This window comes from Micropterus dolomieu, linkage group LG17, assembly GCF_021292245.1.
Source record: "Micropterus dolomieu isolate WLL.071019.BEF.003 ecotype Adirondacks linkage group LG17, ASM2129224v1, whole genome shotgun sequence".
NCBI lineage: Eukaryota > Metazoa > Chordata > Actinopteri > Centrarchiformes > Centrarchidae > Micropterus > Micropterus dolomieu.
Window position 1 is genome coordinate 4,181,800 of NC_060166.1, and position 11,823 is coordinate 4,193,622.

An 11,823-nucleotide genomic window follows, 5' to 3' on the forward strand; every position below is an offset into this window, starting at 1 on the left:
TGTTTTTTGAAAATTAAACGATGTAAAACTGTTCTGGTACAACCTCTAAATAGGATTACTTAGGAAACATTAATCTATAGAACTTTTAAAATGTAATACTTTATTTAAAAAATATACTATGTGCTACTACAGGGGTTTTCAAAATCTGAGACTGAGGGCCTCTCCCCAGACAAAGCCCCTGATGTCTATGAGTTCATGATTATATTATCTTATCCCATAGATACTCAACATTTGAGCCAAAATAACCTAATATTGCTGTTTGACATAACTTCTGACTACACCAAAGCCATTTAGTAGTTTCTGACTCTGATGGGGGGGAAACTGTTTCCCAAAACTACTGTATCCCTGAACTCTCACACATGTAGGCTATTCTATGTGATTTCCTTTTGATAACAAATGCAATAAGTGATGTAATATTGTTTCATTTCCATTCACTGAACCTCCCCTGAAACTGTTTGGACCCCCCAAAGGGAGGCCCTCCTGACACTTTGAAAACCCCTTTACTACTATGTACTATAAGCATTACTCCAAAATCCCAAATAGCCCTTGAAATAAAAAATAATAATCTCTACATTAACTTTAAGCAGCATCTAGAGTACAGGACGACGACAGCAACGCAGTTTCCCCCAAGTTGAGATATGTGTGTGTGTGTGTGTGTGTGTGTATACACTCACAAAAATCCCCAAAAAGCGTCATGATATATTTGTGTCCTTCAGGGCTCTGAAGTCCAGTCAACACTCTCTGTGCTCCCTGCTGATTGTGGACACCCCGGGTTTTCAGAACCCTCGGCGGGCTCAGCAGCAGCGGGGAGCCACATTTGAGGAACTCTGCCACAACTACACCCAGGAAAGGCTGCAGACTCTGTTCCATGAACGGACCTTCGTCCAAGAGTTGGAGAGATACAAGGAGGTGCTACTGAGCCGACAGAACATGACACTAAGCAGTGGCATGAACAGAACGTACACATAATAGCACATTAGCTTTATTTCTATTCTGTAATATTCTCATTAAATATAATCACATATACCTTTTGAAATGATTGGTTTGTTGAAATTACAACAAAATTATATATTGTCTTTTTATTTACTCGCTCACCTCTAGTGGCAACTAGTTTTGGTAAGTCAGGTTGGTCAGTTTTTAGATGCCTGCTGCAATACAATGGAGGCCAGTGGAAATTCCTTGGTGCTAACAGCATTGGAAATGTAATCCCCAGAAAATACTGTGTTCAACCGTTTTTTATGGGCTGTTACTGTTGCAAGTAGTTCCAATGAAAACCATTCACATTAAGGTCTGGGGATTATCCTGGATTCCATTCACCTCCATTCTTTTGAGTGGAAACTGAAATCTCGGAAGGAGTCATCTCAAAAACCTGGACAAATAAACCAAAACAATCTGAATTAATAGACACCACTAGACTTAACTGGGAAAATATGTATATACAAGCAATATAGCATCGTGACCTGCATATATACACAAAAACTCTTTAATGCATATTCACATGTTGATAAGTGGTGGACTGTCTAAAGTTACTTCATAACACACACAGATCCAGAATCCAACTTTTTACATAGTCGTACAAATCTCTATCCTTTCACGTTTACTCACAGTAGTTCACTTTATTCAACGACAAGTTAACTTAATTATAGTGCTCTCAAAGTTTGTTAAAAATGTCAGAAAAGTGCTAATTACAACACACACAACAACCAATCAACAGTCTATAGCTAATGGTTAATTTTAGGATAGAACTGAATAGCCACTTGTGATTTATTGATGATCTCTTCTTCTGGTAAATCTCCTGTAGGTTACTAACCCTAAGCCTTTATCCCCTCCTGCCTCTAGGAAAACATAGAGCTTGCTTTAGATGACATAGAATCCAGTACCTCACTGTCTGTAGCAGCTATTGACCAAGCCTCAACCCAAGCTCTGGTAAGCACATGACACCTCACTACACTGTCTTTGTTTCAGGCATCTCTGTCATGTCGTCGTGGTCTGCTCCTACCTGAAACCTGACGCGAGAGATGAGTGATCTTGATAACAGCACATGTTAAGTTTCTGTTTGTGTTCCGTGAAGCCTTGAAGCATTCAGATTTAAGGGTACTTTATTTGGGCCTGAGATTTTACTTTATTCAATGAGAACATTTAAGATACCACTGAGCCAACAAATAGCAATGTGTCCGAAAGCCACCTGATCTGAGAATCCAGGAAGGAAAACTGTGCTCCGTGCTAATTTGACTCTGGGATGACACTACTGCATCAAGCAGCAACTTGTCTTGTTTAAGTGTATCAGTGGACAGGAAGCCTTGTCAATTTTAGAATACAAAATCTTTACATTCCCTTGCAACAGGTTCTGTTTCCATATACATACATACTTACTTTGTTAAAGGGGTCCTGTAATACGGAGGATTCAGTTGATTTTATTAGAGACCACAGATAGTTCTCAGGACAACTTAATGTGTCATTGCGTGGATTGTAAATTTGGAGGAGACAGCAGTAAGAAAGAAGTTTATTATAGTGGTGGCAGCTAAATATTCCACTGTGGCCTCTGTACAGTTGTATGATTTAAACTACGAATAAATGTTTGAAAGTCAGAAAGTACACCCAGTACTCCCAAAGATAAATAGAAAATCTCCAAAAAAATTTACATCAAAACACACATAGAAATACACAATCATCAGAAGTGCAATTCTTCATTAACAGTTTAAACATAACTTCCTTGGAAGTCTGTGGCTGCCCATTTTATTTTGCATTTGTGTGCGCGATGTATGAAAATCTGTACTCCTAAACATGACACTGCCAAAATAAAGGTAAATGTGAAATTGACTTCTCTTTTCCAGTTGGCAAACTAGGAAATAAAATTGCTAATTGGACTTTAGTTCAATTTTAAATGCTGTGTTTTTAGCGGGTTTCTAACAAAAATGAAATGGAAATAGGTTTTTTAGGGTTCATTTTTAAAATGGTCAATTTCACAAGATTTGACTTTTATGAATGTCATCATAGAGGCTGGGGAGAGTCTTCCTGTTTAACTTGCTTACAGTATCCTTTTTGCATGATCACAATACTTCATTTTTAATCAAAATGTCAATTGGAACTTGTGTTTTAATATTTTCTATGAAGTGCACTACAATACAGTTGAAGTAGCTTTTAACAAGCTCTGCCATTTCTAAAGTGAGGGCTAATTCAGATTATTTTTATGTGCATGTCCTACAGAAAGTGTTATTTTACTGTTCTCCTGCCAGTTGTTTGTTGTTTAAACTCATGACATTTTATTCAAACAAAATCGTTATCTTTAAATAGAGACAAAAGCAGACAATGACTTTGTATACCAGGCCTGTTGCCTCCATCCAATTAGTTTGGCTCTTCAAATTTGTGGTTCATTTTGTCTTATGTGCTCAATTTCCTTTTGTCATTTGTCCAATAGCAATATTGATTGGAATCAAGTTTGTGATTTATTCCCTTTTGTTGGCTTGAAAAGGCGCTCTCTCTCTCTCTCTCTCTCTCTCTCTCTCTCTCTCTCTCTCTCTCTCTCTCTCTCTCTCTCTCTCTCTCTCTTCCCAACAGTTGGTTTAATTGTCAGTGTGGCGCCTGGCCTTTGCAGAAAAGCTGCAGTAGTGATGTGTATTAGCTTAAACAAGTGGCATTAACAAATGTTTTATTCAATTTGCCTGTGTGTAGGATTGTGTTAAGGTTGACTGTAAATAGCAAGGGTAAATATACTACTGTGTATGTGTGTGTGGACTGGAAACCACGTAGACTGTGTAGTTTTATCACCATCAGCAGCAATGGTAGAAGCAGCATAGCTTTGTTATTTAGCCCCAAAACCTGTAGGGAGGAGTTCAAGGTGGATGGGTAGCTCAACAAAGTTATAGACAGTTAATGTTGGTTTCCTTGAACCATGATAGCAGTTGTTATGTTCTAAACAGTGTTGTACTTGTAACCACAATGATGAAGGTCTCTGAAGGCACTGATGATGCGCTGTTGTTAGGGATGTTAGGAAATGCTCACGTGTCTTTTTGGAGGAAGAGCATTCCCTAACCAAAATCACAATCTTTGCAAAGGTTGGTCGGTTGATCGCTCCTATAGTGGCACCAGCAGGTTGTCACTTATCCTATCAAGTATCAGAATACCTTCTAAATGGATTGGATCACACATTCATAGTTCCCAGAGGATGCATCCTTATGACACCTCTAGTGCTGCCGTAAGGTTCACATTGTCATTTTGAGTGACATTTCTAGAACTAAATAAATATCAGATGGATTGCTGTGACATATGTGTATGTACGACGAATAGTAAGAAAATTTCTGATTCCTAGGCTTTTCATCTAGTGCCATCATCAGGCCACACCTTCAGTTTGTCCACAACTTTGGTTTATGACCAAGTACCTGCACAACTGATAGCTCGGCCTCAATTGTACTTTGTGTTTAGTGCTAATTAGGTTGTCTAAACTTAACCAAGTAGTCTTTGCGATCAAACCTATGTGGAGCCATTGACAAATGATGTCTTCCTACTGATAGAGGCAACAGATCAAAAAAAAAAATATATATATATATATAAATAAAAACAAATACACCTATAGGTGCTACATGTCGACTGTATGTTTGTCTACATGTAGCACCTTATCACCACAGCAGATTTCTTGCATGTGTAAAATACAATAAAGCTCTGATTCTGAGATCAAAATACATCTATATGGGTCCTTTTAAAGGCAACAAGAAACAATGTATTTTGTTTTAATTAGACATAGACATGGCAGGACATTATATCTCACTTGATATGAAATGATACAGGTAGCAAAGGGAAATCAGTGGCTTGTGATTTCTGGTCAACAGCTAGCTTGTTTAGTATCTATCTCTGTCAAGGTTCCAGATTGCTGCTAATTAGGTTTCAGCCGCACAATACAGCATTTCTTCTGTTTTGAGAGGCCTTGAGAGTCAGTTAACTTTCTATTTTCATCAATGGCTGCCTATTTGCAGAGGTTCCACCTCCTTATTTAACAAGCCTGCTCTGTGCCAAGCACACAAATTTAAGAATTCCATTGGCTTAATGTGGGCCAGCCACCCTCTAAACAAATAATAGTCAGGGAGCAAGATTCAAACATTTAGACTGACAAGAAGAGCATTTTCATTGCATTCATTGGCTGTGTATGGGGTAGTGTTGGCGCATACAAAGCTTGTTTATCAAGTTTGCTAGTTTGACAGGGAGCTTATTGCATTTACTATAAATTCAAATTGTATTCATTTTTTTAAAATAACACATTGGGGCGGCTGTGGCTCAGGAGGTAGAGCGGGTTGGCTGTTAATCGGAAGGTCGGCGGTTCGATCCCTGGCTCCCTGGTTGCGTGTCGAAGTGTCCTTGGGCAAGATACTGAACCCCGATTTGCCCCTGGCGGCTATTCCGCCAGTGTATGTTGTGTGAATGTTAGTTTCTGTTTGAGCACTTAGGCTCAGTGTATGAATGTGTGTGACTGGTGAATGCAGATGTAGTGTAAAAGCGCTTTGAGTGGTCGAAAAGACTAGAAAGGCGCTATACAAGTACGGAGCATTTACATTTACATTCAGGATACAAAGCATGTGGTGGTATCATATTTCGAGCAATGTTTGATTTAGTTGATTTACAAAGAAAAGAGTGATTGTACTTAAAGTATTTTACTTAAGCTTTACCATAACAGTTGATGCAAAATACGTTCTGCTTTCGACAGCAGAATATAGCCATGGAAAGTTGGATCATGTTGAAGCCAGCAGTTATGATGTTGTTTTTTTGGGAGAGAAATTTTTAATCCTATTAAATGAGATTGCAGTATATAGATAATTAACATGTTGGCTGACTTGTGTCTTGTTAGGGTTATGCCCTTAAATTCACTCCAGGACCAGATCAATGTATTTTAAAGCTACCATATAATCACAGTTGTGAATATAATCTTTTAAGTTCACTCATTACTACTGTAATCTTCATGGGTCCCAAATTTTTTACTGGTTTTAAAACAGTCCCATAGAAAACCTACCCAAAACCAAGGTGCATAAATAGTTTTCAAAAATAGAGACGTGGCTGAGTCTGAAACAAAACCTGAAGATGATTAGATCCACTCAAAAATGCAGTTGACCCAAAAATACCCAAATAAAGAACCAGAGCAGAATCCTACCATTCCTGATTAGACTGAATATAATCTGGTCCCACCTTAACTCGAGTCTCAGTTACTAGGAGCCCAGATGACAAGTGAAGACCTCTACTAAAGACGTTTCGCTCACCATCATACATTTAATCTTTGTACAGTGAACAATATACAGGTTTGAGTTATTCAATGGGGCACCCTTTTCTCATTAACATTGCTTGATAGCAGGTACTAATTTGGTAGTCTAATGAAAATAGATCAATAGAATAGCGGTAGCAGTCGTCTTATATTGTATTACGTACAAGTCTTGGTCACAGTACAAGCAGGGAGCAGGTACAGCAGCAGTGAACACACAGAGTGCAGATGTTGGTTTCGGTTGTTTGATGGGCTACGTCATTAACAAGCCGGCATGCAGAGCACCTGCTGGCGTGAAAATGGATAATGGGGGGGAAACTCCAGTGTCTTTTGTGTGAGTTTATAAAACATACTGCTGAAGGAGAAAGGCAGGGGAGCAGAGAGAGACAGAGAGAGGTGGGCAAGCAGGTGTGTTTGCAGTGAGAGACCAGAGGTGTAGGTGTGTGTAACTGTGTGGAGAAGACAAGTCTGAAGCAGGTGCAAAGCAGGTATATTTAAAAAAATAATAGGCTAATAATAATAATGTCTATGAGAATTTAAAACCGGCTTTCAAAGGGCCATTTTAAAAAAAATCACGATGCCTGCTCAACATTGTCTGTTAGCCATCGGCGATGGACGATGGCATCGTCGGTCTGCCCAACCCTAATAAGCCTAGGAGGAAAAATGATTAAATCTAGTTTATGTGCCATGTTTGCCCTCTCAATTGAAATGACGTGATTGCTTGAGTTGACGATTGATAAACAGGCATTTTCTCAGGAGAATATTTTTGACTTCACTCAAGAATAGAAAGGGCAAATATAACCCCCAAAAAAGAAAATAATTAGAAAATGCATTAACATGACATATTTTCATCCTTTGATATGTGTATAAAAATTAAAGCAACCCTTTGAAATGGAATGGAATTTGCTATAGATACATAGTGAAGTGAAAAGACAGATGTACAGGGAAGTAAAAGTCCTGTTTATGAATTAAGATTTCTACACACATCTTCACATCACAGACACCTCAGGGTTTTTTCCTTCAAGGTCAAAGAAGAGTGATTGTGAAAGATACAGTCTGGGACAATTGTGGCTGTTGGTTTCCATCACAGGTGCGTACTCTGGCCCGGACAGATGAGGCTCGGGGCCTTCTTTGGCTGATGGAGGAGGAGGCTGTTCAGCCTGGAGGTTCAGAGGAAACCATGCTGGAGAGACTCTTCAACTACTATGGCACTGCACAGGGAGAAAAAAAAGGTGAGCACTCAGCCTGTCACTGTTTGCTGAAGCCATCAACAGAAGATTCCTGAAGGTTGGATGATCATACTCCTGTTTAGGAGAAACACTACTAAATAAACACCCATCAGGGCACCACCTTATTAGTAATAGGGTACCTAAACCTAACCAAACTGCTACTGATTAGGCACCAGAAGTACTTGGTTAGGTTTAGGAAAAGAGCATGGTTTAGTTTTTTATTTTATTTTAATACTATGTCACCTGACTACGTCACCTGACTTCCTAAACCCCTTCTGGCAGAAAACCTTGAAGGCTAACTTCTCCCATGTGCATGTGTTGCAGGAGCCAGTCTGCTGCTGCGAGGAGAGAAGCCCCACCTCTTCTTGCTGGGCCACAGCCACGGGACAGACTGGGTTGAGTACAATGCTCAGGGCTGGCTGAGCCATGCCAAGCACAACCATGCTGCCCAGAACGCTGCCACACTACTGCAGGACTCCCAGAAGTATGACCACTAACAGCAATCACACACACCCCACATAACGCTTATAAGAGCTAAGTCTGTTGTAACAATGTTACTGTGTTTTTTTGGGATATCTGTTTAAATCAACCACTTCTCTCATGTAATTGCTTACTGAAAGAATAAAACTATAATGCTTCCTGTGCACCAGATGACTTTCCTGGGACAAATGCCCCATCCCTGTAATATCCGTCATAGTAGAGAATTGCAAAATATGAGCGGTGGCAAACTCTCAAACTCACAAACTGTCAGTTTGTGAGTTTGCCACCGCTCATATTTTGCAATTCTCTACTATGACGGATGAGATGTGTTTGTTTAAATGATAAATACTGAATTCAATATTTATCATTTAAACAAACACATCTCATTTATCAGACTGACAAATACTGACAAATTAATGAGAAATGTGCGATGCTGATGGTATGTATGCATGTGAACTTGTTAAAAGATGCTGCATTTTCAGGTGACGACATACATTCATAAGCGCAGGTGAAATGTAGCTTGAAGAGAGTTGTCTGCATGTTTATTAAAACTCTTCACGTTCAACTATAAACCCACAAGTTGTATTTATCACCTCAGCTTCTGTCAGGGGCTCTCCTTTGTATGTATTTTAATTTATAAGGATTTTCTAAGCCACATGGTTCGCTATGAAAATCAAGATCTACTGGACTTAATTTGTTCATGTCCACCACAATGCACATGTGTAGTTGCAAATAGCAATTAATCCAAGTCACATTCAGACTTCCAGTATCCATAAGGATTTAGAAAAAGAGAGGTCCACAGTTTGAGAGCAGTTGGCAACACAGTAAGCCAAATGATGCAGGGAGCAGCCAGCCAACATATGGGTCTCCAAACTGTAGAATTTGCTATGGATGCAGTCAGACTAGCTCCATGTAGATTGTAGTACCAATTACTGGCTGATAGAGTGATGAAGAAAAACATGTCAGTCATGTGTATGCATACAAATGTAATCCCTTTGGAGCACCTGTTGGCTCACGCACCATGTACGTGGCTAAAATTCTTATTGCAGCTGCCCGTGTTCGATTTCAGCCCATGGCTCTCTGCTGCATGTCATCCCCTCTTTCTCCTCTCTCTTCAGCTCTTCTACCAAATAACGGCCAAAACAAACAAACAAAAATCTATTCTTCTGCCACCACAGGAAGAACATCAGCGGGCTGTTTATGGGCCGGGCTAGCGGGGCCACAGTGTTGTCGGGCTCCATCGCAGGTCTAGAGGGAAGCTCCCAGCTGGCCCTGCGACGAGCCACCAGCATGAGGAAAACCTTCACCACAGGAGTGGCTGCCGTCAAGAAGAAGAGCCTGTGTATCCAGGTCAAACTCCAAGTGGTAAGTGGAGGACCCAGTGATTAAAACCTGTACCTCATTGCTAAAATAACCTTACCTGTCAACTTTACAGACTGGTCCTTTGTCACTGCTGAAGTAATTTACTGTGATCGCTTGTTTTTGTTGTAATTTTCACTGTCAATTGGTAAAATTATTTTGAAGTCATTAAGTTTTGAAGTTTGTATCAGTATTGGGAGAGAAAAAAGTGTTACTTCCTTTACTTATTCAAAGACATTTCAAAACATAAAGTTTGTTCATGTCATTGTTTCATATAAGCAACAAAATACTGTAAGTATATAAAGTAGGGCTGTCCCCGACTAAGGATTTACATATTTACTTAGTCATGTACTGTGTTTGTGTGCGGCAGTTGTGAGGGGTTGATACACAGTAGTTCCACTTTATTCTTGAGAAGCTGCAGAGCTGTAGTCTCTATTTATTAGTCAATGTAACTTACACTGTACATTTCCAGCTAACTGAGTCTTATTGTTGACCCTTTTCTCTCTGCTCGCCTGCCATTCACCGGTCTTGTGCAGAGTTTTGCGTGCCTGCTGTGCGGCCGATAGCAGCACGCACGTTGCGTTTCCTCGCTGGTCTATTTAAATTACTATTTAAAAACGATGTAATATTCTTTGTGTGGTTGATCAGTGGTGATAAATGATCCAAACGTCCCGCGAGGTGCCGACAACTCTGCACAACAACGTTGAAGTTAAGGCTCCGTCTCTACAACAAGTTGCCACTACACACTCACACACTCCGCCTACACATGCGCACTGATGCCTCCTACCTTGAGGGTTAGGGTTACAATTCTGGATTTATTTACGCACTTTAAAAACATTTATTAAAAGCTTTTTTCTTTTCTCATTTTTTACAGCATTAAATGTTGAAATGTATATTCTATTAGGCTGTATATTAACTTATTGGGAGAAAACTGGTAGTTCTATGTAAAATCTGACATTGAGCACCCCCATATCGCCAAAATGGCGTGATCCTCGCTTCACAGTGAAGCTGCGACTGTGTCGAATCAGGCTCCGCCCATCGAAGCATCGAATCTTCTACTATTTTGGGTCAGCCCTAAATATAAAGTGAGTTTTTATCCTAAATCCTTAATAGCATTTTTAGCCCCTGCACACCCACAGTCCACACACTGATGTATTTAGGTGTTTATAACGCCTAAATACATCTCCTCTCACAACAGTGTGGGTGTGTTAAAAAACTGCATTGACTGACATTTTCCTCACCCTTCTGTTGGTCAGCGGGACAACTTACTCTTTTTTAACCCTTTTTATGAGGACATTAAGCTCAGTGACGCATGTAATTCCCTACATAGCTCAACCTGACTAATGGTCTGATAAGTCAAAGTCATTTGTTTACACATCAGTGTGGGTGCGCAGGGCCTTGAAGAAAATTCTTGAGTTGCTTCATGTAGCTGCTGTAGGTTGCATGTAGATTGGTTCGCAGTCCAGCACAAACTGCCACAATGAAGTTGATGAACTATTAGAAAGAACGACTGTTGTTCTGTCAACAAGCAGAAGCTGATATCTGAGTCCTTTCTGTTTTTAGGATGCTCTGATTGACATGGTGCGTCGCTCCAGGGTTCACTTCGTCCACTGCCTGCTGCCCAAAGCAGAGGCAGTGGGTGGAGGAGGTGAGCCCCGTGTTGTGCAAGGAGAGAGCCCCGAGTCGGGCCTTATGACTCTGGACGTAGGCCTCCTGAGAGCTCAGCTCCGAGGATCCAAGCTGCTGGATGCGCTGCGCATCTACAGGCAAGGTAATGAAGTACTTGTGGAAATCTTGTTTTTTAATTTTTATTTTATTTAAATACCAAGAATGCAACATTAAAATGGTCAGTTTACTAAGGAGGGCCACTCAGTCTGTGAACACTGATTTATAATCTCTTCTGTGTTCAATTCTGGCGCTTCAACAAAAGTGATCATGGCATTCTTTTAGATACACTGAGGCATTTCTATTGTGTCTCTATTAACAGCTTCATGTTGCCTCTTCCCACATCATTTATGGTGTGCCTCAAGGGTCAGTTCTTGGACCAATTTTGTTCTCCATACATATGCTCCCCCTGGATGATGTGATCTGTAGACATGGTGTTTCCTTTCATTGTTATGCAGATGACACACAGTTGTACAGGACTGCCTGGCTGATATAAAAACTGGATTTCGATACATTTTCTTGAGCTAAACTCTAATGAAACAGAAATCCTTCTTATTGGGCCCCAACATATCAGAAAACAAATACTGCGATCTACTGGTCACCTATCACAACATATCAAGCCTGTTGCAAGAAGCCTCCTCGTGTATTGCAACAGCATCTTCTTTAGTCTTAATCAAAAACCTTGAAAAGACTACAGACTGTGGAGAACTCAGCTGCTCGGCTTTTGACCAGAACCAAGTGGTACGGTCTTATCACACCTGAGCAGGGGTCTCCTGTTTCTCCCTGAATCCAGGCTGAAATGTAAAGAGCTTTTGCTGTCAGGGCCCCGAGGCTCTGAAATGACCTGCC

The 11,823-nt window shown here is 40.3% G+C and overlaps 1 protein-coding gene across 1 annotated transcript in view; it reads left to right on the forward strand.

Moving 5' to 3' along the window:
- Positions 1-11,823, forward strand: part of LOC123986237 (unconventional myosin-XVIIIa-like) — a 161,135-nt gene that overhangs the window by 65,278 nt on the left and 84,034 nt on the right. The window contains 6 exon segments of the mRNA XM_046074387.1: positions 717-909; positions 1,840-1,926; positions 7,332-7,473; positions 7,795-7,954; positions 9,129-9,315; positions 10,873-11,159. Coding sequence (XP_045930343.1) covers positions 717-909; positions 1,840-1,926; positions 7,332-7,473; positions 7,795-7,954; positions 9,129-9,315; positions 10,873-11,159 — 1,056 coding nt within the window.